This window comes from Tamandua tetradactyla, chromosome 16 (assembly GCF_023851605.1).
Source record: "Tamandua tetradactyla isolate mTamTet1 chromosome 16, mTamTet1.pri, whole genome shotgun sequence".
Lineage (NCBI taxonomy): Eukaryota > Metazoa > Chordata > Mammalia > Pilosa > Myrmecophagidae > Tamandua > Tamandua tetradactyla.
Window position 1 is genome coordinate 34278471 of NC_135342.1, and position 27438 is coordinate 34305908.

At 42.0% G+C, this 27438-nt stretch overlaps 1 protein-coding gene across 13 annotated transcripts in view; it reads right to left on the reverse strand.

The window, feature by feature from the left end:
- Positions 1-27438, reverse strand: part of TDRD12 (tudor domain containing 12) — a 125767-nt gene that overhangs the window by 82807 nt on the left and 15522 nt on the right. For 12 of the 13 annotated variants that reach the window (XR_013163505.1, XR_013163506.1, XR_013163507.1 and 9 more), the window contains 5 exons: positions 12074-12232; positions 10079-10215; positions 8299-8418; positions 4194-4249; positions 2837-2922 (listed from right to left, as the gene is read on the reverse strand). Coding sequence is in view for 10 of the 13 variants with exons in the window: in XM_077132252.1 (XP_076988367.1) it covers positions 2837-2922; positions 4194-4249; positions 8299-8418; positions 10079-10215; positions 12074-12232 (558 nt within the window). In the remaining 3 variants the exon portion in view is untranslated. The remainder of the gene's footprint in view (positions 1-2836; positions 2923-4193; positions 4250-8298; positions 8419-10078; positions 10216-12073; positions 12233-27438) is intronic. The other variant, XM_077132251.1, reaches the window with a different exon arrangement.

Below are 27438 nucleotides of genomic sequence, written 5' to 3' on the forward strand. Positions count from 1 at the left end.
CATGGAGCATGACTCCCAGGAATGAGCCTGGACCTTGACCGTGAGACTGACAATGCCCTCTGGACCAAAACAGGGAAAAGAAATGTAACAAAATAAGGGATCAGTGGCTAAGAGTGTTCATATAGAGTCGAGAGGTTACTCTGGAGGCTACTCTCATGTAAGCCTAAGCTAGGTATTGCTAATTGCCAAGGTTTGCCAACCCCCAACCAACATCATTCTTATTAACCCTAAAGAACACAGGGTTTTAGCTGAGATTCTACAAAAGTTTCACACACTAAGTTTATTTTTCAGGAACATAAAACCTTCAGAGGGTTCCAAGGCCAGATAAATCCTGAAACCCAGAGGTACCAGTCTCCCCAAGAACATTCCCCTGGTTCATCCTCCTAAACCATATTGTCAACACCCCTTTTCAATATGAAAAATTTAGAATGGGCATACCACAAATAACTAAAGATCGGGAGAAGGAACAAAGGAGAAGGAGGCATTATAACAGAGAAGTTGGGATTTAACAAATTTGTTTTAGTCTCAGAGTCTTGCAGCAGCTAGAAGGTAAAACCTAAACTTATGGAACTATAACCCATACCAAACTTTGAAATCTGTTCTATAAATATTCAAAGTACCCTTTGAATTTTAATGCTTTTTTGTATATATGCTATATCTCACAATAAAAAAAATGTTTAAAAAGTTAGTTCTTTGAGAAGATTAATAAAATTGATAAACCCTTAGCTACACCGACAAAGACAAAAAAAAAGAGAAGACACAAATAAATAAAATCAGAAATAAGAGGGGGGCATTACTACTGACCCCACAAGAATAAAAAAGGATACTATGAATAATGCAACAAATTAGACAACTTAGAGGAAATGGGCAAATTCCTAGGAACATGCAAACAGCTTATACTGACACTAGAAGAAATAGAAGACCTCAACAAATCAATTATAAGTAAAGACATTGAATCAATTATCAAAAACCTCCCACAAAGAAAAGCCCAGGACCAGACGGCTTCACAGTTGAATTCTACCAATTGCTCCCAGAAGAATTACCACCAATCCTGCTTAAACTCTTCCAAAAAATTGAAAAGAACACTCCCCAACTCATTCTATGAGGCTAACATTACCCTAATACCAAAGCCAGATAAAGATACTACAAGATAAGAATATTACAGATCCAACTTCTCTCATGAATACAAATGCAAAAATTCTCAACAAAATAATTGCAAATAGAATCTAACAGCACATTAAAAGAGTTACACAGCATGATCAAGAGAATTTTATCCCAGGTATGCAACGGTGGTTCGACACAAGAAAATCTTTAATGTAATACATCACATTACATACTGAAGGAGAAAAACCACAACGTCATCTCCATTGACACAGTAACGCATTTGACAATCCACAACTTCTCTTAATAAAAACATTGGAAAGATAGAAATCGAAGGAAATGTCGTCAACCTGATAAAGGGCACATATGAAAAGTCTACAGCTAACAACGTACTCAATAGTGAAGATTAAAAGCTTTCCCTCTAAGATCTGGAACAAGACAAGGACACCCACTGTCACCACTACTATTCAACATCGTGCTATAAGTTCTAGCTAGAGCAATTAGGAAAGAAAAACAAATAAAAGGCATCCAAACAGGAAAGGAAGATATAAAACTTTCACTATTTGCAGATGACATGATGCTATACAAACGACAAAGCTACTAGATCTAGTAAAACGAGTTCAGCAAACTGGTGAGACAGAAAATCAATATGCAGAAATCAGTAGTGTTTCTATACACTCATAATGAACAATCTGAGGAGGAAATCAAGAAAAAATCCATCTACAGTTACAACTAAAAGACATTCACATCAAGCATCCCCGATATGATGCGCTGAGAAGGGTACAGCACAGCTTCTGTGGTCTTCTTGTCACAAACGTCCAGCCTCATTCTAATCGTGAGAAAAATCAGACAAGCCCAAAGTGAGCAACATTCTCCAGTACAAGAAATCCTTTTATGACAAGGTCAAAAAGCCAAGGAAAAGCTGAGAAACTGTCACAGACTGGAGGAGACTTGGGAGATATGCAACAAAATGCAGTGCAGGATCCTGGCTGGATCCCAGACCAAAGAAAGAAATTAGAGGGAAGACTAGCAAAATTCAAATAAGGTCTATAGATTCTTAAGGTAATATTTAATTCAAGGTAGGTTTCTGGTTTTAGTAACTACACCACGGTTTGGAAAGACGTGAACATTAACGGAACAGGAGTGGAGGACATGCAAAAGCTGCACTGTTTTTGCATCTCTTCTGCAAAGTCTAACATTATTTCAAAACCAAAAGATGCCTGTGCCAACCGTGCACCCTGAGTAGAAAGGCTCATCAGCCAAAATGCTACCAGCTAACAAACGGGAAATGAGGTGGGATGAGAGAATGGGGAGGAAAGGTTACTTGTGATGTCTATTTTCTCTCCACTCGTGTTACCTGAATTCTTTATGTTATCCACAATGAGAAAATTTGGGGTGTGAGGGGAAGCAGTGAACTAAAACCACAGAAAATGTAAGCAACTATAAAAAAAGATGTTTTCTTACAAGAAAATACTTTCAGACTCACCACCACTGGAATAATTTCTTGTTGATTATTAAATAATCCAGCTAAAATGCTGAAGTAATTTTTATAAGTATTCAAAAGAAAAGTACACAATCTTGGCTACTCCCGTTCTGAGCCAGATCTTGAAAGATTAAGATTAAGACTGAAATAATTTCTATGCTTTGTGACATTGTTTTCCTTGGTACTTTTCCTTTTGTTTCATTAAGGTAACATTAAAACAATGTGAAATTAAAGTACAATTCTCCCACTTACCTTTTCATTTTTTATAGTTACATAAAGGTAAACATCAAAAATATCTTCTTCCACAGCACATAATTTGGCTTCCACCTGGGTAGCTGCTAAAGAGCATAAAAGAAAACATGGATTAGATGAATGTTCTTGAAGCACCATGACCATTTCCCACTTATTCACCTCTGCTCACCAGGTCTGATTGCCCAGCACGGAAACGGCCAGTGTGGGGGGCTCTCAGAGTGCCACGGGCCCGGGGAGGGCATATCAGGGACAAGCTACCCTGACTGTGGAGTCCGTCACTAATGCCTTGGCCCCATCAACGTCATCCTCCTCCTGCCACCCGAAGAATATTTCCTTAAGTACAATTCTTGGCCATCTCTTCTCTTCCAGTGACTCCCAATCCCATGTTTTCAGTCTCAGCCTTTGACCTTCAGAGTCTCTCCAAGCGCTCATAGAGGAGAGTTCCTGGCTACTCTCTGAGTGTTTCTAACCGAAATGCAGCTCCATTTACTGAGCTCTTTGCACATCTCAAGTGCTATGCATGCAAAGTGCTTCTTACCCTGTGTTTCATTCTTCCACAACCCTTTGTGGTAAAAACTATTATTGCCATTTTAAGGGTGAGGAGAACAGACTCAGAGTAGGTCGAGCAGCTTGTGTGGCAGGGCAGAAAACAAATGGAGGTGGTCTGCCTTCTCAAGGCTGAATTCTCACCTCCAGGCATCCACAAACGCCCAAGTCAGCTACCTTCCCAGACTCCCAGTTCAAGCATCTGGCTTTCCCTCTACTATGACAATGGGGCAGCACAGGAGAGAGGCCAGGACCCCAACTGGGTGCCAGGCATACCTTATCTTACATCTACCAATGCCTCAGAAAGGAAGCATGATCATTTCACCAGCTGTTAGGACAGGTGCCATAAATGGGATTACATTTTATAGTCATCAGTATAAAAAAAACAGAAGATACTAGATAGACAAAGACATTTTATACACCTTCAAATAGCAATGATTATTGCACAATAAACACCCGTACACGATCCCCATTGCTCACTCAAACTACTAGGCTTCTCATCAACTGCTAGTTCAATGAAATGGCATAAATTTACTTTGTGGTGCTGCAGCTTCTGTGTGCAGGGGCTCCTCGCCCAAACAGCCTCTTTCTAACGTTAACTATCAAGCGGTGATGTCCACCCTCACTCCCAAAGTTCCAGATGTGCAGAGTCACTCTGACACTTGGGGTGGGAGAAGCGCCAACTAGGGATGGAACCCTCAGGAGGAGAGAAACGGCTGAGTAGCCATTATCTCCAGCCTCTCGCCCACAGACGGCTGCCCACGACCACGTCTGGGTGCTGCAGCCTACAGTAGTCGTGGCCTGGTCTCACCTTTTAGAATGTTCTGAAAGTACTGAACAGCAGCACCGTCCCACTTCTTGGCGGGTCTGGAAGAGCAAACAAATGCAACTTCGTTAAGTAAGACGCTGAGGATGGTTACTACCATCATCTTGTAAGTCACACGTTGGAAGTTCACGATGCTCCATTTGGAGTATGTGATGAAGATAGCAGGGATGCAGGCAGCTTGGCTCTGGCTCTGCCCTGGGGTTAAGATACCCTTCTGGGCTGACACGGAGACCCCACAGGCACCAGCATGGCATTGTAACTGGTTTCCTGCAACACCTCCACCTCCCCAACCCGAGCACGAGCTCCCGGGGACAGGGATCCTGAGAACAACGTGCCCAGCACAGACTGGCAGAGGGGTGTCACACAGGCTGCCTGACCCGACCTGACAGGAAGGCTGGAAAGACTCGGATTCCCAAGATTTGGCCTCCAGCAGCCTCCAGTATACTCTGCCAACTCCACTCCCCTTCACCACCTCCCATTTTATGCCCCTCTGTGCTTCACAGAGAAAATCAGAAGAGCTGCCACCAGCATCCAGGAAAAACCAAATTGGGAGCAAGGAACAAAAAGAAAAAAAAAAAAAAAAGATGAGAGTGATATATTTCATGTTTCTGCACGGGTTTTATTCATCAGAGATGATACCACCATGCTGCTTGGATTGTTCTGAAGACCAAACAAGGGAATACACACAAGGTACTCAGCCCTGCTGTGCCTGGCACATATTCAGTACTCAGAAATATTCTTATATTATTTATACGAAGAGAGAAGGTATTAATAAGCACATTAATTCAAGAAAATTAAAGAGTTTCTAAAAGGAGCACAAATAGACAGGGTTTCAAAACCTAGCTATACACAAACAATTACCAAATAAATTCATCCTTATTTTAACAAAATATAGATTCCAATAACAAAAAGACAAATAACTCAAAAGAAAAATTAGCCTAGGATATGAACAGGTTAAATCAATCAACTAACCAACTTCTTTTATACATACTCAGAATTCACAGCTTTTCTATACTCTAAACCCACTGCCTTACTGAAATCCCCCACGTTAAACACATCCTTGACTATACATATAGAGAGTATAGTCTATATGCATCATGCTGCTTTGTGCATGTGTTAAATTGATTTAAATGATTTTGTGCTGTAAAAAAAGGGACTCAGCTTTGCAAGTCAGATAATGCAAATAAAAACAAAATACCATTTTCACACACGAAACAAGCAAACATTAAAAGCCTGGTAATATTCAATGCTTGTGGTAAAAAAAAAAAAAGGAATTTCTAAACTCCAACGATGGAGGGAAAATTAACAAAATCTGTCAAATTATGTAATATGCATAATGAAATGGAAGTTCTGGACGGAGTGTCAACACAAAGGTACCCTATGTTAAGGAAGGTGATCACAAAATCCAATAAGATAACTTTCTTTGGAGTCCATTACCTAAGTGGAGGGTGTCCAAGGGCTGGGTGTGTCCAAGATTGGGGGAGGGGCCTCTGCAGACTGCCGTGGGGCTGGGAAAGGGTTTCGGCCACAAAGAAGCAAGAGGTCGAGGGAATCAGGCAGACGTGGCAGGTGAGCTGGCCATGCCGGCGCTGCCATTCACGCCAGCCCTGGAGGGCAGGCAGCAGGCTGGGCAGGTACACTCTGTGAGTCCGTCAGGACAAGGGGTCTGAGGCTGCCCCACAGACCCCCACAGCATGCATCACAGCAGCCTCAGCTGAGACACACTGGCTTACCGTTTCAGGATTCCAAGATCAGCACAAGAGTGATGCGTTCACCACTCAAGGGAACGGGGGTTGATGGGAAGTAAGGTGGGCAATGGGAGGGGGTCTCCAAAGACCCCACAAAGGTGGCCACAAGAGTAGACGTGAGCACAATGCAAGATCAGCAGGGCGGGCAAGTCAAGGAAGAATTGTGCTGCCACTCCAGGCAGGGGTGGGGAGGACTAAGTCCAAGGATGGGACAGTCATACAGACCACAACAGACCAAAATCAAGCCCCTCGGCAGTGCTCATTTGAGATGACAACAGTTACCACCACCCCTAACAGAGTACAGTACAGGGAGCCATCCATACAAACACTGGCAACAGCCAAAAACTAGGAAAAGGGGGCAAAGATGCTGTGTGTGTTTATGATATGTTCATATGCAGGTGTGTGTATTTATCAGATATACCTCTACATCCATATATTTCATAAGGATTTATCTGTACTCTTAGGGAAACAGTATAGCATGGTTTGGAAACTATCCAGCTGGATATCAAGATGGGAATGGTTCAATATGACAGGTATACCAATATAACAGAATCAATATTATGGAAGCACTCATGAAATAGACTGAAAGTAGAATAGAGAGGTACACATTCGGCAGAGTACCAACATACATTCTTAAGTTAAATATGCAAATATGATAGCATGTTCCAATTTTCATTAAAAACTCCACACACATAAATGTTTAAGAAAGCAATGAAAACAGTCTGGAAGTTCAGAGCCTTAACAGGTCAGAGGGAGGAAGCAGGGCTGGGGAAGAAGGCAAAGGACTTTTTTTCTTTGTAATGCTACATAATCCTATAGCATATGAATGCTTTTCTTCACTGTTCCTTTATTACTTTTCATAAATCTTTTTTAAAAAAAAAGCTCAAAAACTATTTTAAAACTTCAACTTCTGTATGAGACCAAAGGAAGGGATGTACACTTAGTGCAAAATTTCTATTTTTGGTAGCACATTATCTAATTTAACTTGTACAGTCAGTTTATTTGAACATCATCTTGAACGGAATCTGGAATGGGGTGTAAGATGTTATTGATCTGTACAGGTTAGTGTTAATTAATCCCCAATACATCCCAGAGTAATTTGAGCCGAGAATCAAAAAACATTTGCAAACTTCCTTGGAGGACTGGGGAGAAAGGAGGGAATACTCAACTTCCCCACCTGGGGAACTGCTGATATTCTCACAAGCAGTGGAGACAACCAATTCAATAGGCTGTGCCCTCGATCTTAGGGTTCACCCCTATGAAATTTATTCCTGCAAAGGAAAAGTTAAACTTACTTGTGATTATGCCTAAGAGTCAAACCCAGAGAATCTCTTTTGTTGCTCAGATGTGGCTTCTCTCTCTAAGCAACCTCAGCAGGTAAACTTACTACCTTCCCTCCTATGTGGGACGTGACTCCCAAGGAGTAAATCTCCCTAGCAACGTGGGACATGACTCCTGAGGATGAGCTGGGACCCTGTATCATGGAATCGAGAAAGCCTTCTTGACCAAAATGGGGAAGAGAGAAATGAGATTATTAAAATTAAATTTCAGTCGCTGAGATTTCAGAGTCTAGAGGTTATCCTGGAGGTTATTCTCATGCATTATATAGATATTCCTTTTTCGTTTATGGTATATTGGAGTGGCAAGAGGGAAGTACCTGCAACTGTTGAACTGTATTCCAGTAGCTTTGATTCTTGAACACAATTGTATAACTATTACAGCATTTACCACGTGAACCTGTGATTGTGAAAATCTTGTGTCTGATGCTCCCTTTATGCAGGATACGGACAGATGAGTAAAAAAAACTAAGGAAAATAAATAAATAATGGGAGGGGGGACAATGGGCAAAGACAATTTGGGTAGAGTGAAATACTATGGATCAATGAGAGAGAGGAGTAAAAGGTACGGGATGTATGAGTTCTTTCTTGTTGTCTATTAATTTCTTTTCCTAGAATGATGCAAACATTCTAAACATGATCATGATGATGAATACACAATTATGTGATGATATTGTAAACCACTGATTGCATACTTTGGATGGACTATATGGTGCATAAAAGTATCTCAATAAAAATATTAAAAAAAAAAAAGAAAAAAAAAGGTCAAAAAGCACAGACACTCAGGCACTCACGCACAGATTCTTGACCACAGCATCTGGAGACGGGGCTGCCCAGGGAATTCAGCTGGAGGTCAGGTTTGACAAACACAGTTAAGAAGACAGTTCCAGAAGAACAAAGAGATCTCTCAAGTCTTTCGAAAGAGGAGCTGACTTGATAGAAGCATCATTCACTTGATTCAAGACTTTTACTAATGATTCAACATATTTTAGAAGCTATACTTACGCAATTTCAGCACTGTCTTCACAGAAGTCAATGTGTAATGTGACTGGCTTTGTGCAGTACAGTCCGAATTTTTTCGCTCTATAGGGAAGCTGCATAAACTTTTCTACTGCAACTCGGATGCTTAACGGTGAAACAAAAATCATTTCATTATAAAGAAAGCTTATTAATATTTTTCTTTATATCTATATAATTAACATACTCAACATAAAACAAAACACATTCACACACACAAAAATAATTCTTTCTGTTTTCAAAATAACTACCAATGAAAGAAATACTTGAAGAAATTTAACCAAGAGAGCAAAAACTCACTCTTGGGAGATGAAAACAATCTTATTATTTTTATGTATAAAGCGCACAGGTATACATACAATACAGAAACAGATATTCAGTATTATCTGCAGTATTAAAGTTTCATGGAATCGAGGGGAAGACAAGGGAAAAAATGTCTAGCAAGGCTCCTCAGGGGGACAAAAATGGAAAAAAAAAAAGGTTAAGAATCACTGTGTAATAATGAACAAATCTATGAAGCACATTCAATCGAAATTTTTGAATATCAATTTCAATATACAACACAATTGCCTTAAAGCTTCTGTAATTGGCAGATGTCTTTAAATTAGTTTGCCAACTGTGCCCAAAAAAAACAGCTGAAAGACTGAGAATTTGTAAATAAGAAGTTCAACATTTTTATTTCCCAAGTGGGCAAGGACAGCCCCCTGTAACATGCCATTTTAACATAAACAGGATCTCTTCCCTGGAGCCCAGCTGCTGCTAGAACTGGCAGCCCACCCAGCTTTGGCTCCGGCAGTTCAGGAGAGGCAGCTGCACTAACTGCCCCTCGAGGCCTCCCTGAGCTCTGTGTGATCATGTGATCCTCTTGCCTAAAACAAGCTATCTAATACTAAGAGGAAAATCTCACAAAGCAGGTTAACACAATAGTCATTTTGTATAGCAATTGTGATAAAGGTGCAGTCATAAAGCTATGATGGCATCTACTTTTTCTCTCAAATATCTGCAGATTCTCAATGTCTGATATGATCCTTCGTCTGTAAATTCCTTCTATTCAAGATCAACCTTTTATTGTAACTCAAGTCTGGTACTGCTCTTTCTTCAGGGGAAGAGGGTCCTCATATTCACTGACACCTTGGGATAAGAAACTATGAAAAAGATCAATTAAGACTGGCTTGCTTGCTCCAGTGTCCTAGCACTCCGTTGATGGAGGTCCAGATCAGCGAGGGCGGCTTGGCTGCCCCCTGGGTCCTGTCTCCCTACCTAAGTGGCCGTCTCGCCCCTACTCTAAAAGGCTGCCCACAGCCACGTAATACGGCCCTCAAGAACCTCAGAAACAGACACTCTCTTCTTTGTAAGGTGAGCTTTTAGCAGCAAACCCCCCTTCTGCGCAGACCGACAGAGCTTCTCTTTGCCTCCTGGTAGTGTCTTTCTTGCAGCCAAGCCTCCCTCCAGGAGCCACTTCATCACACTCAGAGAACAACCGAGAGGGCTGCTGGACAGCGGGCTGGCAGTGCAACCACCTGAGCCTGCCCGGCCCCTTCCCTGGGAGGGAGAAAAAGGGCCAGAGCCTCCGGAGCCGTCACGACAACCACTTTCTCGTCTGTTCAGCAGAAGCAGAAATGGAGTCTGCAAGTCTCCCCTTCTTCCGGGGAAGTAATTCCAGTTTCACCTTTTTCTCAAAAGGTGAAGACCTCTACCTCCTCACTTTGAAAACGGACATTTTCCTTAAAAACCTTACATTTTTAAGGCAAAATCAATATGTGCATACTTTTTAGACTTGACTGGAATGTACTTAGCAAAATCCACCAGGAAACACTCTGCCAAGTAATGGTCTGCTGAAGACATGATGGTCTTAATCACAGCCCGGCACCAGCACTTCAGCTCCTGACAATACACCACACAAATCTGCAAAAGAAGAAGATGCATTCTTTAAAGGTCAGCATTAAAAATCTTCAGTCACACAATAAGAGAAATAGAAGGTGGCAGCTCAGTCTACACTCCACATTACGGGAGTGGAAAGAGACACAAGGAGGCTGGACTGTCCTGCTAAATGCTGCTTGTCAGGAAAAGAACATCCACGGGAAACAGAGCTGAAATCTCGTTCATGCTTTCTCTTACTTCAGTGCTTGGGCTCCTTAACTGAAGACAATCTTCAGAAAGTAAAATTAGGAAAATGCTTTCCCTTCTTCAATCAGAAAATAAAACATAAATAATTGTTCATCACATGCCCAGCAATATGAAAGGTCTACCCCCCACCCTCCTCATGGCTTTCACTGCCTCTAACACTTGGTTACTAGCTGCTGCTCCAACTGGACACCCGCTCTGTACTGCTGGGGACTATTATCTGCTTCATTTTGCCATGTCACCACACCTAGAACACCGAGTGCCTAGCATATGATGACTATGGCCCCTTTAAGGGGAACTGCCCTGCTGGAGTGACAGCCCATGGCACGCAGACTGGACACAGAACTCCCAGGACATGTCCACTTCATGGGCAACCCACAGATGGGTACACCAGAGCTTGTAGGCTTACGAAGTGGCTCACCAGGAAGAACCAGGCCAGAGAGGAAAGACAGAGGGGGCACAAATCACTACACTGAAAACCAATAAGACAAAGAATAAAGCAAACTTTTCCACATTTCCAGAATGAACTGTATTATTTCAGGGTACCCAAACAGCCCTGGTAGAGGAGGTAAAGTACTTCTAGACAAAAGAAATCCAGCTCATGAATTCAGAAGGAATAAGAAAAATCATCATTTTGCAACCTTGAATCAAAGAGCTCATTTGGACAGTGGTGGTCAATGAATGCTGAAACCGTCACAGGGAATGCTGATGAGTAATGCCACACAGGGGGGACCCAGCTGTCTATTTGAACCCACCCACCAACCTTAGCAATGCTAAAAGTGAAACGGCCAGATGTTATCTGTCTCCCCAGTTTGTACAATATGAAGTTCACAGCCCCACCCATGCTTGGGGGGAAAAAGTAACCCTAAATCTAATCAAAGCTTTATATTTAACTATCAGCCCACCGAAAATACAGGGAGGAATTAAGAAAGTTAACCACTACCATGAGGACGTAATCAGCTATCTATATCAAATGTGGAACATTTTGGAAGGACAAGTGACCTGGTTTCATTTCTTCAGCAAGTCAATGTTACGGAAAAATAACAATAAATTATGTTACATACTACGGATAATTTGGGGAAGGGGATAGGAATTCAAAGTACTTCTAATTTTGTTCATAAGTTTACACATCTTTCTCTATCACACTAACACAAAAATTCAAAGTCAACTGAAGAAAAGACTCTTCCATGGAGAGAATCTGGCAATGGGAGCTGAGGCTGAAAGAAAGGAAGGAGGGGCCGAGATGTGGACGGAGAGAAATGAAACATGAGTTGGCCATGAGAACAACCAAAAGGGTGGCATCGGCCACAGACTAAAGACTCCTATACTCTCTATGCTGAGGTCCCTCCACTTGTGTTGGGTCCAGAAAATTTCCCTTCTTTCCAGCCTCAGGAAGATGGGGCCAATGCCTGGATTCAGATGAAATTCCATCTCTCATTGCCCCACATGAACCTCCTACAAAAAACATCCACTTCCATAACTAGCCTAAATCTTGTGTGACCAGAAGCACCCAACTGCAAGGCAATGATTATAAGCAATTAAAATAATCCCAAGGCTTTTATTATCTTAGATGACCCAGTATTTTACATTCTGAATAGTATGTCAAGAAATCGTGCTTGAAGCACATTTAGATACGTACCTGACCTTCTTCCAACATTAATGGTTTTATTTCTTTCTCTCGACACATGCTGTTATAGAAGTCATTCATGGCAACATTTAGTTTTTTATAGTCAACTTCATGATCTAAAAAGGGACTACATCCTTTTATAACAACCCAGAAGCATCCTGGATCTTCAATCTGCAAAGTGTTAAGAAGAGAAAACAATACACGATTTTTCAAGTAAAATCACAAAATAATAAACCTTAAAAATCACAATTTTTGCCTGTAATTTAAGTGATCCAACAAATTCTTGTTAAGTACCTTGACCTCTGGCTTAAATGGTCAAACTGAGATAGGAGACCAAAGATAAAATTTCAAATCGTGCAGCCAATAATATGCAAGTAATTCTCAATTACAGGACTCAAAAAGCTAACAGATTCATTCAGTCCCCTGTATTTTGAAAATATTCATAATAAAATACAAAAGAAAGCTTCAGAAGAACGTTTTTTAGTAGTCTATATTTTTGTTAGGAAGTGAAGGAACTATTAATATACTTGCATTCTGCTCACTGTAAAAACAGAAATGATGGCAGATAAACCAACACAAATTCAAATTTTACCTTCAGAGGAAGGGAAGAAATTGGGTGGAAGGGGCAGGGTTGAAAATCAGATTCTCAGTGTATCGGGTTATAATGTTATTCGGAACCAAGATTTTCATTATCAGAGAGAAGATAAAAAAAAAAAAAAGAAAAATTAAATTCAAATTTGAAATATCCATGAGAATTCATGATTTTTCTAAAATATTTCCTTGACTCTTTCTACTGAAAGGCTCTAGAAGCAGAGTCCCCAGATTTTGGGTCCTAAATACCAGGTGTCAGAATACAGGTGTTCACTTTAGTGTTTTTTTCAACTTTTCTGCATGTCTGAACAGCTGTATAATAAACAGCTGAAAGAAAGAAGAGCTGAGCATTCTGGTTAGGATAACCCACCTAAGGGAACAATTATAAACGCTAGAAAAATGTAAAACAAGTATTTGAAGGCACTGAAGAGGTACCAAAAGGAGGATAAGGTAGTGACAGCATGTTTTAAAAAGGGAGGAGGGGAGGAGACTATAGTTTCTAAGCAACAGAAACTATAAAAACAAACAAACAAATAAAACAAAACAACCAAAGGTAAATTCCAGAACTGAAAAGTAAAGTATAGGAAAATTGGAAAGAAAGAAAGAAAATCATCTCTAGTCAATTTTCTGTGCTGCACACAGAAAATTCCAAGGAATCTGTAAAATATATATTAAAACTAGTACATTACTTTAGTGAAGTTTCAAGACACAGGTGTTTTAGTCTGCCAAAGCTGCTAGAATGCAACACACGAGAGATGAACTGGCTTTGAATAAAAGGGGATTTATATTAAAACTTATAGTTCTTTAAAGGAAAGACCGCTAACTTTCAGCTGAGGTTCTCTCACACAGGAAAGCACAGGGTGACATCTGCTGGCCTCCTCTCCCAGCTTCTGGGTCCCAACGGCTTTCCCCAGGGCGATTCCTTTCTGCATCTCCAAACATCTGGGCTGCGCTGCAAGTGCTGAGATGAGGTGTGCTCGGCTGCTTGGGCTGTGCTGCACTGAGCTCTCTTCTGACCTCTCTCTTTTAAGCCTCCAGCTAATTAAATTAAGCACACTGGTTGTGGAAGGCACTCCCCTGAGCCGACTGCAGATGGAATCACCCACCGATGAATTTCACATGCTCATGGCTCCTGGCCCCAGCAACAGAACGAGGCACCATCACCTGGCCAAGCTGACACCTGAATCTAACTACCACACAAGGCATTCCAACGTCCTTCAATATTACAGCAATAAAAATCAGAAACTGAAGTTTTTATGTATCTGTGAGTACAGTAATTGCAGAATAGATGTCATACGGATCTCATCCTTCGTTCTTCCTCAGGAAAGTTATATAGCAAAGAAGAGCCATGAATGTGACAAATGTGGGGAAAGCTTCAATCAAAGAACACCACTTATTCTACATGAGAACATTTATGAGGAAAAGCAAACGTCTAACTGCGGGATGGCCATCAGTCCATGCCCATCTCTCAGCATGCACCACAAGATTCACATTGCTGAGGAGGTCCACCAGTGCAGAAAATGTGGGGAAACCTCCAGTCTAATGTTATCCTTTTTGCTTCCTAAGAGAATTCACAACAGAAAGAAAATCCATACATGCAATATATGCAGTAGAGGCTTCAGTAAGAAATCAACTCTTATCATACACACAACAATTCAAAGTGGAAAGAAAACTCAGGATAATGAAAAGGTCCTAAGTCACAGACTACAGCAGAGAAGTGACACGTTAAAAAGTCCTTACCAATGCAGAAAATGTGGAAAATCCTTTCCTAACGTTCCATCAGTTATGCCTCATCAGAGAGTTCACACTTGGTGAAGCCTTACAAATGTTATAAATGTGAGGGCTTTCAACCCTTACTCCACACTCACAACTGTGAGGAAACAATACAGAAGCAATAAATGTTGTAGGAGGTCTGTAATCAGATTCATAACCTTATTCAACATCACAAAGTTCATACAAAGATAAACTCTCTGAACATAAGGAATGTGGGAACATGTTTTCTGGAGCTGCAAAGCTTTAAAATAGTCCAGAACATTCATTCTGAAGAGAAGCCTTTCAAATGCAATAAATGTAGTAAATTCTCAGCCGCCAGTCATCAGAGACTTCATCAAAGAAGTCTCATCAATTCTCATCAAACATCAGAGACTTCATACTGGAGAAAAACCCTATCAGTGTGAGGAATGTGGGAAATCCTTCAGTTTACTGAATATCCTTTACATCGACATAAGAGAGTTCATACTGCAGACAGATCTTATACCTTCAGTCAGACTGCACACCTTGCCACGATGAAAGGATTCATCCTGGGGAGAAACCATATACATGGAAAACATGTGCAAAGGCCTTCAGTCAGCACACATCCCTTATTCTATATGAAAGAAGTCATACTGGAGAGAAACCCTTGAATATAATGTGGGAAGGCATTTAGCCATGTCTCAGACCTTATTTGACTGAAGCAATGATCTTATATTTCAAAGCAGCAAGCTCAGAAGACTGGATGAGTCATCATAATGGAAGACCATTCTTCATTTCAGAAGACTCACTGAATTCTAATTGCAGTTCAGTTTTTAAAAAGCTACTTCCAAAGTAGAACTGTGAAGCCTATTTTCCTGGATGGAGTTTTGAGCCGTACTTAAAGGCTTATGAAGAAATAGTTTGGGTGTCTTCTTCAGAACTAGAACTATCAAATACAAGGAAATTCCTGCTCAACCTGGGTGTCACTTCCAGCCAACAGACACCTGGGGGTGAGAATAAAGAAGAATGAGTCTTTAAGCAGATGAAGATGGCACACATAATGGTGTGGCGCAATAGTCATTCCTATATGGGTTCCATGGATTTGAAGAGCTATGATCTTCGGGGTCTGGAAATCTAACACGGCTGAGACAGGCCAACTGGAAAGGAACTAGGATGTGCTGAAGAATGAGGAACCTCAGCGCAGGGAGAAAATTATTTGTAATTATTTTATTTGAAAGTGAATTATTTATACTAATAGGAATAAATCATGTAAGAACGCTGGTGTGGAATGAAATCTTGTGAAAAACGTAGAGGTGTTAAATTAATAAGCCCACGTTGGTCTTTATGTCTTTAGCTACATCTCATTAAATTGACTTAGATTTGTTTGAACATCTTTGATTAGTTCCAAATTCTGTATCTCTTGACTTTTTAATTTGTTCATTTGACTGGGCCATATTTTCCCGAGTCTTAGTGTGGCAAGTGATTTTTTTGCTAATGCCTGATCATCTGATTATCTTGATGGGTTTATTCTGAAGATATTTTTCTCTCATGTCTTAGGATTTTTTCCCCCATTTTTAAATTAGGTTGTTTTTTAATTGCTGAATTGCAGGATTTCTTTAGAGATCCTTGATATTAAATCCTCATTGGGGAAGATGATGGAGTAGGCTGAAATGAATTCACCCCTGCTCCGTGGGACAAGACAGGAGGTGGAGAGAATGACTGGGACTGCACACACAGTGGGGTGAGAGACTGTAAGAGGGTCTCCGGGTTTTCCTGGGGAGGAGAGAGGTGGGAGGTCGGGACAGGGAGAGCAAGATGGGTCGGGTCGGCAGTGACCCCCACTGGGGACAGATGGCGACACATGGGAGGTGAGATCAGAGGGAACTGACTGTCTCTCCGCTGCAGCCTGCCCCAGCTGGGGGAATCTCGCTGAGGCTGCATAGCCAGCAGTGCCCATGGGGCACCTGAAAGCAGGCCTGGCTATCCACCCCAAAAAGCTGCACCCCAGGTACTAAGAGCTATTGCCCGGCAGGGTGGCACGAAGAACTGTCCTATCTGTGCGGCAGATGTGCTGGCACTGTGTGCTGTGAGCCAGGTGCTCTCCTGGGCACAGTGGTCAGCTCCCCTGTCCCACCACCACGGGCCAGGAGCAGCACGCCCATCACGTCTGCCATCTTCCCATCCTGCCGCTGTAATCAGGAGCCGCAGAACCGAGGGGAGGAGGTGTCTCAGGAGCACCACCTGCTGGTGAGAAGCAGTAAGCGTGGGCTAGCACACTCCCTATCTGCCTAGGTTTTCTTTTTTTCTTTTCTTTTTTTGTTTTTTTAACATTTAGTGTTTTTTTCTATGCATATTTTTGTCAGTAGTACTATTGTTACATCTAAATTTTTATTTATAATATTTTTATATATTCATGTTATTTTTAATTTTAATCTAATTTAATTTTATCTTTATTTTCAAATTTTCTCTCCCTTCTGTGGACATCAGTCTGAGTTCATTCCCAATATACCTTGGAGTGTCTCCTTCTAAGCTTGGGGCCTACTACTGTTGAGGTGTGTTTTTTCATACTTTCATATTATTATTATCATTTTTTTATTTTTTACTTTTGGGAGTGCATAGGTCAGGAACTGAGCCCAGGACTAGCATGTGGCAAGCAGGTATTCTGCCAGTGAAGTACCCGTGCACCCCTGTCCAGCTTTTAACAGATGCTCAAGTAGAACTGTACCTCCTACATGAGATCCTGGTCTTGGTTTGGTGGGTAATTACTGACAAACCAACTGCAAAAGCAAACCAATGCAAAACCAAGTAAATACAAAACTTTAGATGAGTGAAGAAAATCAACTTGAAAAATAATCTAAGATAACCAAATGCCCTAAACACAACAGAAAATCACAAAGCATGTGAAGATCCAAGCAGAAATGGCCCAGCCAAACATCCAAATCAAAACTCCAAATCAAAACCCAGCTGCAGCAACAGTGGTTCAGCCACAGAATTCTCACCTGTCACGCCGCAGACCCGGATTCGATTCCCGGAGCCTGCCCATGTGAAAAAACAAACAAAAAACTCCAGAGGGGTCACAGAATATGGAACTACTCCAGAATATTTATAAAGAAATAAAGGATATGAGGAATGTGCTAGAAGAGTATAAAGATAATTTGAAATATTAAATAGAAAAATGGCAGATTTCACAAAGAGGAAAGATATATAGACCAAATTAGAAACAGACTAGAGACATATAATAGCAGATATGAAGAGGCAGAAGGAAGAAAAAGTTAGCTAGAACACAGAACAGTTGAATTAGAGTGCACCAAAGAACAAGGGGCAAGAAAGATGGAAAAAGAGGAACTTGTTCTTGGGGAAATGATGGATAACAAAAGGCATACAAAGATAAGAACAACTGGTGTCCTGAAGAAGAGTAGAAGGCTGGGAAAGTTAGTTGAAGATATAATCAGGGAAAGTTCCAAACCCTCATAAAAGAAATAAATAGCAAATCAAAGAGGCCCCAAAACTCCAAAAAGAATAAATACCAATAGGCCTACGTCAAGACACATACCAATCAAGCTGTCAAGTGTTGAAAAGAAACATAAAGTCCTGAAAGCAGCAAGAGAAAAGGGATCTACCACACACAAGGGATAATATATAAGACTGAGTTCAGACTACTCAACCACCATGGAAGCAAGAACACAGAGGTATGATAGATTTTAAGATCCTAAACAAGAAAGACTTCCAGTCAAGAACTCTTTGTCCAATTTAGCAGTCCCTCAAAATTGAGAGATACATTAAAATCTCCTCAGACAAGACTGAGAAAACGTATCAACGAGACCTGCCCTACAAGAAATACCAAAGGGAGTCTTATCCGCTGAAAAAATAATGCAGGAAAGTGAGGTCTGGAAGAAGGAACAGAATTGGGAAGTACAAGTAATAGAAATTTACAAGATAAAAAGAGAGAAACAGAAAAGAATACATAGAGCTGACAATTAAAAACTAAAGGATAAGGGGAAGGCAAAGGTAGCTCAGTGGCAGAGCTCTCTCGTCTGCCGTGCCAGAGACCCAGGTTTGATTCCCAGTGCCTGCCCATTCAAAAAAAAAAACTAAAGGATAAGATGGTAGATTCAAGAATCATTTTTACAGTAATAACCTCTAATGTTAAGGGACTGTGTGACCGAGGAAATTGTTTCAATTTTGTAAATTTTAATTAATTTAAATTTAATCTTGAATTATTACACATACTAGCACCTATCATACTGGAAAATGCAGGTCCAGGCTGGCTAACTCTGATGTGCAAACTCTGTACCATCACACTCTTTTCTTAGTTGGGTTCTTCCCGTAGCAGTTCCTAAGACAAGGATTTGGGTATCCATAGCTTATTTAAGAGGTGATCCTAGGAAGCAGGTGAGGGAGTCAGGAGTGAGACAGGGAAGGTGGGAAACCACTAAAGGCTGCATTCATGAACTGTGGCAATTGGGGTTCATTTTCTCAGAGGACCACCTGAGGAACTATTGTAGAGCACCCCTCAGAACTGTCCCATAGGGGGATGAGACAGCATTCATGTTTACCCACCAGTACCCAACCCCACTGTTTGAGGGGCCACCTTGTCCTTCTATCTGGCCTCCCTGCAGGATAGTCACAACTCTGTGACTGCATAAAACCTTAGGGTAAAGAGATGAAGGGGCTCAAGGTAGGACAGTCCCCCAAAGTTGCAGGTGACTTCCAGTGTGAATTAAGGCGATATGGGGTTAGGTAAAATTATACTGCCTTTCACTTGAAACCAACCAGATTAACACATACTAATGTTTTCTATCAGGTGGAAAGAGGGGCACTTGATATTGTGTTGGAACAACATAAATGATCTGCTGTTTTGTTTTTTAAAAATATTAAGGGACTAAATTCACCAACTAAAAGATACAGATTTGCAGAATAGATTAAAAAAATGTAATCCACCTATATGCTGTTTACAAGAGATGAATCTTAGACTCAAGGGCACAATCAGATTGAAAGTTTAGGGATGGAAAAAGGTGTACTAAGCAACCTGTAACCAAAAGAGAGCAGGAATAACAATTATAAGATCAGATAAAATGGCCTTTAAATGTAAAGACATCATAAGAGACAAAGAAGGACACTATATACTAATAAAAATGACAATTCACCAAGAGGATATAACAATTATAAATATTTATGCTCCAAATCAAGGAGCTCCAGAGTACATGAAGTAAATACTAGCAAAACTGAAGGGAGCTACAGAAGTTTCAACAATAATGGTGCAAGACTTCAATATACCACTCTCCACTCTAGACAGGACAATCAGACAGAGGATCAACAAGGAAACAGAGAACCTAAACAATGTGATAAATGAACTGGACCTAATAGACATATATAATCATTACACACCAAAACACCAGATTAACATTCTCCTCTAGTGCTCATGCAATGTTTGCCAGGACACATCATATGCTGGGACACAAAACAGGTCTTTATAAATTTATTAAGATTGAAATTATCTAAAACATTTTCTCCGACCACAATGGAATGAAGCTGGAAATTAATTATCACCAAAAAACCAGAACTTTCGCAAACACATGGAGATTAAAGAACGCACACTTAAATAATCAGTGGGTCAAAGGAGAAATTGGTAAATATCTGGAGACAAATGAAAATGAGAATACAACGTATCAGAACTTACGGGATGCAGAAAGGGCAGTGCTGAGAAGGAAACTTACTGCCCTAAATGTCTATATTGAAAAACAAGAATGAGCAAAAACTGAGGACTCAAATTTACAGAAAGAGAGCAAACAGAGAATTTACAGAAAGAACAGCAAACCAACCCCAAAGTAAAAGAAAAGGAGAGAAATAAGAAAGATTAAAGCAAAAATAAATGAAGTGGAGAACAATAAAACAAAAGAATCAACAAAATCAAAATTTGGTTCTTTCAGAAAATAAATTAAATTGATGGATACCCTTAACTAGACTGACACAGAAAAAAAAGAGATAGGAGGAGAATTAACAAAATCAAAAATGAAAAGGATCATTACTATGAATCTGGAAGAAATTTTAAAAATCATAGGAATACTATGAGCAACTATATGCTAACAAACTAGACAATTTGGATGAAATGGACAAATTCCTAGAAACACACGAACTACCTATACCAACTGGAGAAGAAACAGAAGATCTCAACAAACCAATCACAAGTAACGAGATCCAATCAGTCATCAAAAATCTTTCCACAAAGAAAACCCCAGGACTAGATGGCTTCACAGGGGAATTTTATCAAACATTCCAAAAAGCACTAACACCAATCCTGCTCAACATCTTTCAAACATTTAGGAAAACAGAACGCTACCTAACTCATTTTATGATGCAACATCACTCTTATACCAAAACTAGATAAAGACGCTTCAAGAAAGGAAAACTACAGGCCAATCTCCCTAATGAACACAGATGCAAAAGTTCTCAACAAATACTAGTAAACTGAATCCAATGACACATTAAAAGAATTATGCATCATGTCCAAATGGGGTTTACATCAAGAACAGAAAGTTAGTTCAACACATAAAAAAAAAAAAATCAATGAGTATAATACAACACATTAACAATTTGAAATGGAAAAATCACATGATCATATGTATTGATGCTGAAAGACTATGACAAAATTCAGCATCCTTTCCCGATAATGAAAACACTTCAAAATGTAGGCATCAAAGGAAATTTCCTCAATATCATATACAGCATAAATGATAAGCCCATAGCCAGCCAATGGTGAGAGACTAATGGCATTCCCCCTAAGATTAAGAACATGACAAGGATGCCCACTGCCACCACTATTATCCAACACCATACTAGAAGTCCTAGCTGGAGTGATTAGACAGGACAATGAAATAAAAAGCATCCAAATAGGGAAAGAAGAAGTAAAACTTACATTATTTGCAGATGGCATAATCCTATACTGAGGAAACCCTTAGAAATCTACAACAAAGCTACTTGAGGTAATAAATTCAGCAAAGTGCCAGGATACAGGATTAATGTACAAAAATAAAAAATCTGTAATGTTTCTACACACAAGCAATGACCTATCTGAGGAGACAATTAAGGAAAAAATTCCATTCAAAATAGTGGCCAAAAGAATCAGATATCTAGGAATAAGCCCAACTAGGGATGTCAAGGACTGGTACACAGAAAACCGCACAACATTGCTAAAAGAAAAAAAAAAAAGATCTAAATAGACTGAAAAATATTCCATGTTCATGGACAGGAAGGCTACTGTCATTAAGATATCAATTCTACCCAAACTGATCTACAGATTCAATGCAATGCCTGTCAACATTCCAACAACCTACTTTGAAGACTTGGAAAAGCTAGTTACCAAGTTATTTGGTAGGGAAAGAGACACTAAATAGGTAAAGATATCTAAAAAAAAAAAAAAGTGTACCACTTCCTGACTATAAAGCCATAGGTCAAAACAGCATGGTACTGGTACAAAGAAGGGTCAAACAATAGAATTGAATTGAGAGTGTGGAGACAGACCACCAAATCTAGGGACCATTGATCTTTAGTAAGGCCACCAAATCCACTAAACTGGGACAATATAGTCTTTTTTGGGGCATAAGAGAATTGGATATCAATAGCCAAAAGAATGAGAGAGGACCCCTACCTTATACCCCATAACAATTAATTCAAAATGGATCAAACACCTAAATTTAAGAGCCAGTGCCATAAAATTTCTAGTAAAAAATGCAGAGAAACATCTTCAAGATCCAGTAATAGGAGGTAGCTTCTTAAACTTTACACCTAAAGCACAAGCAGTGAAGGAAAAAATAGATAAACACGAACTCCTTAAGATCAAGAGCTTCTGTGCCTCAAAACGCTTTGTCCAAAACCTTGAAGAGGCAGCCAACTCAATGGGAGAAAAGACTTGGAAACCACGTATCAGATAAAGGCTTAATATCCTGTGTACATAAAGAAATTATACAGCTCAACAACAAAAGAACAACCCACTTATAAAATGGGCAGAGGATATGAATAGACATTTTTCTGAAGAGCAAACACAGAAGGCTAAAAAGCACATGGAGAGGTGTTCATTTTCATTAGTTATAACATGAAAACAAATTGAGATGACAATGAGATATCACCTCACACCTATAAGAATGGCTGCTATTAAACAAACAGGAAACTACAGATATTGGAGAGGATGTGGTTCTCCTGTGGCTGAACATATAATGGTACAGCCTCCATGGAAAACAGTTTGGTGATTCCTCAGAAGACTAAATATTCAGTTGCCCTATGACCCAGCAACACCGTAACTCAATATACACCCAGAAGAGCTGAAAGTAGTGACACAAACAGACATTTGTACACCAGTGTTCACAGCGACACTGTATCTGAGAAATCAAGATTTAAGGGAAGATTCTGATTGCTGAATCACTATACAGTTATACCCTTTCGCTTTCTGCTATATTAGAGCAGACAGGGGGAATTCCTGAAATCTCTAAATTATAATCCAGCTGCCTTAATCTCTGATAATGATTGTATAGCCTCTAACTTGTGCCCCTGTGACTGTAAAAACCTTGTGACTAATCTTCATTTGTACCCAATTATCCAGTTTTTCAACTTTAGAGTCTTGTAATCACTAAAGACAGCCCCTGCTGTTTATTAATGAAGGATCCTGGGTCAGCCCAGAACTAACCCACCCAAAGTCCAAAGTAATCTTGATAACCAAGACTGAGCAAAGCAAAATGGGCCCAGCTGACTAAGCATGTAATCAATCCGTGCATACTCAATAATCAGACCACCTCTAACAACATCATCTGGGGGCACTGTGCTCATTCTCCTAAACCCTGCCCATCTATTCTCTAATAAAACTATCAGAATTACCACAGTTCAGGAGACAAATTTTGGGCCGCTAGGCCATCTGCTCTCCTACAACACACGTAATAATAAACTCTTTCTCTCTTTGAAACCCTGGTGTCTCAGGAATTGGTCACTAGGCATGCCAGGCAAGAATCCACAGACTTTGTCCAGTAACAACACTATTCACCACTGCCAAAGATGGACAAATCCAAGTGCCCATCAACAAAAAATGGGAAACACAGAGAAACAAAAAATGTATATATGTATATACATATGTATACACGTATAGTATATATGTACTATATGTATATATATAGTATATACATAACATGGAAGATTATGCAGCAGAAAGACAAATGAGGTCCTGAAGCATACGACAACATGGATAAGCCTTGAGGACATAAGGCTTAGCTGAGTGAAACAGGTCAGACACAAAAGGACAGATACTGTATGATTTCGCTATTATGATTCTGGTAAAGCTAGAGATGGGGAAAAACTGTCCAGTGAGGCTGAACCTAAATGCAAGGGAACAGACAGATGTGATGGGAAGTAGTTAGTGGGGTTATAAGTAACCCTGCCATATTGAAGAAAGTGAGTATGACTGAAAGGGGATGTATAGTGCCATGCGTCCCACTGATTAAATACACAATTACAGGTAAGTTCTCACATGAACTATTTCAAAGGTTCATATTGGACAAAGTGTCAACAGCAGAGAGATACAGCGGAAAACTAAAAATGCATGCTGTGGCCAACAGTTAATAGGAAGTCATCAACAGGACCACAGTGTAGAGAGCCGCTTTCCGGGTTTGGCCTAGTGGACACGCTGCAGCCTGCTCTAGAGTTCCCCCCGCCCATCGAGTGAGCCAAGATGGCGCTCACATCCTGCTTCCGCAAATGACGCACACGCCCACCAACCCTATCTTCCAATCACCTCTGTATACGTGGCACTAACCTATTGGGTTTGGGCACAGTATATAAGAGGTTACCCGGACGGGGTGGGTGGAGACGACCCACAGGGAGCCGTGCCTGACGGCCGCATAGAGGTTGTTCCCCCGCGGGATATTTCGCCCGCGCGGAACCTGTAACAGAGAATGCAAGCTTAACTCCAGTAAAGGTCTGTGCTTACAACTGCTACGTGTCTTGGACCTGTGTTTCTCACCAGCGCGGATTTGTCTGCGTCTCTCTGTCTCTCCTCATTGTCTCACCCGCCGGCCGGGGGCTTGACGCTGAGCGAGAAGTCGCGGACAAGTGGTGGCCCGTACGGGGAACCCTTCTGCTGCCTTTCCCCGAGCTGGTGAGGACGTGCTTCTTGAGTTCGCAGCGGACTTCCCGCGCTTGATCACCGCGAGAAGGTGAGTACTTCTTATTACGTGAGAGTTAAGGGCTGTGGGCGTTCAGGTAGCCCCAGTGAATCGGGAGAGCTCCCCGATTGATTAAAGTACAGTGCCGACTGCAAGCATGGGGCAGTCAGGAAGTTCACCTTTGTTAGCTCCTTTAAAGACCCTTTTGAAGCAGTGGGGTATCTCGGTTAGGAAGAGTTCCCTCCTGCGGTTCTTAGACGATGTTGCTGCTTTTGCACCTTGGTTCGCCCACTCCGGGAGCCTTAGTCTGCCTTCTTGGTTAAAACTTGGTAATGACATAGAACGGGCGCGCCGGACGGGCCTTTGTATGGACCCGATCCTGGTCCCTATCTGGGAAACCGTCCGTGCTTGCCCTGAGGCAGAGTCTACTTCAGGCCTCAGTCCGTCTTCCGCCCTGCTGCAGGCACGGCACGCGCTCCAAGAAACTCAGTCAGTTTCGTCTGCGGACGGCTCCCGTAAAGGCAAGCCGCCAGAGTCAGACGTTAGTTCAGACACCTCTGACTCAGAGTCAGATGGTGATGAGACCGAGGGTGCAGACGCGCCTCCGCTGATCGATTGGGGGAGGCCCCCTGTCTCACCCACGCAGCCTTCCGCCCCGCCAGCGCCTGCTGCAGGGACGCGGCGGCTTCCGGTGAATGGTCTTGGTGATCTCGCCAAAAACCCTCACCACGGGCTCCCTCTGGTGGCCGAATCAGGTAATTACAGTGGCTGCTCTCCAACTTCTAAGTGCTTGTTAAAAGGAATGGGATATGTCCCCGGCAAAGGCTTAGGAGCCTCATTGCACGGGCGCGCAAGGCCTATACAAGCTGTCTCCAATTTTAATAGACTAGGCCTGGGTTTTTCCTAGGGGCCACTGAGGGGAGACTCCCACCCACACCTATAAAACTAAAGTGGAAGACCAGTACCCCGGTGTGGGTGCCTCAGTGGCCCTTACCAAAAGAAAAGCTGTCAGCATTGCATACTCTAGTGTTTATACAGCTAAAAGAGAGCCATATCATTCCCTCCACATCGCCTTGGAACACACCCGTATTTGTCATAAAGAAAAAATCAGGCAGATGGAGATTGTTACATGATTTAAGAGCCATTAATAATTGCATGGAGTCCTTAGGACCTGTTCAGATGGGGTTGCCCCTTCTCTCAGCTCTGCCAGAGCATTGGTCTATTTTCATCTTAGACATCAAAGACTTACTAAAGAAACAGAAAGGGGGAATAGGTCACGGCCTGTCCCCAAAGGCTCAACTGTCTGTAGCCTTATTTACATATAATTTTTTAAATGAAAATGCACAAGGAATGACACCTGCCCTACAGCACACCACTCCGAGTCCTCCATATAGAGGTCTAGTCCGTTGGAAGGATGTCCTGTCAGGACAATGGCAAGGCCCTGACCCAGTGCTCAGCTGGGCCAGAGGCTCTGTTTGTGTTTTTCCCCAGGAGCCAGGACGTCAACCAGTGTGGGTTCCGGAAAGACTGGTGAGAACCGTGACACCGCCCGGGGGCGCCGAGGAACTGCTGCCCAACAAATCAGCAAACCTTCAACCTGAACCGTCCGACCCAGCCTCCAACTCTGCTGATGACGGCGGCGACTGACGAGATAGCAACGAAAGCGCCGGTCACCCTTCGATTGTTTAGAAGGGGGACCAGTTTTAATAACCCCCGTTGCCTTCGACCTTTCCAAACTGGGCGAGACTGTACAAAGTCTGTGGAACCGAGTCACCTCATGGTTCTCTTGGCCCAATTTGACTACTTGGATTCTCGTGGCAGTGGGACTATTAGTGGGCTTAGTCACTGTTAAATGTTTGTTAGAACGCTTGTTCCAGACACAGCAGCAACTACGTGTTTCTACCATGTTAGCTATGTCTTCCCAGTCAAATGTGGGTGTGCGTCCCTCCTCGATAGATAGCCCGTCTGAATCACCTGGGGCAAAGCTCTTGTCAGCAAGGTTTGTTGCAGGCTCCCTGGCCACTACCCGTGTTTAGCTAGGCACCAGAGGCTGTTAATTTTGCGCGCCTAGCCGCCTCGACGGTGGAGCTGCGGCCGCAGTCCTGGCCAGACTGGGCTTGGCTCTAGCCATTGCACCGAGGCCTCCGCAGCGTTTCCTATGCCCTGGCTGTCGCTCTCATAATCCCCGCTTGACCCAGTTGCGAGGTGAAGCACTGCAGGGAGGAGTCACGTGGTATCCAGTTCACGGACTCTCCGGTCTCTATATGAGGTGAGCATTCTGGTCGGTGCCAGAGGCTCCGTCGTGTGATGACGCGAGCCTAGTCCAGACTCCCCAAAGCACCAAACTATGTTGTGAGCCACTCAGGCCCACGGGAGCACCATCATCAATAGAGACACTGGGTACAAGAATACGGTCTACGGACCATGCCTCTTATAAAAACAAAAAGGGGGAGATGTAGAGAGCCGCTTTCCGGGTTTGGCCTAGTGGACACGCTGCAGCCTGCTCTAGAGTTCCCCCCGCCCATCGAGTGAGCCAAGATGGCGCTCACATCCTGCTTCCGCAAATGACGCACACGCCCACCAACCCTATCTTCCAATCACCTCTGTATACGTGGCACTAACCTATTGGGTTTGGGCACAGTATATAAGAGGTTACCCGGACGGGGTGGGTGGAGACGACCCACAGGGAGCCGTGCCTGACGGCCGCATAGAGGTTGTTCCCCCGCGGGATATTTCGCCCGCGCGGAACCTGTAACAGAGAATGCAAGCTTAACTCCAGTAAAGGTCTGTGCTTACAACTGCTACGTGTCTTGGACCTGTGTTTCTCACCAGCGCGGATTTGTCTGCGTCTCTCTGTCTCTCCTCATTGTCTCACCCGCCGGCCGGGGGCTTGACGCTGAGCGAGAAGTC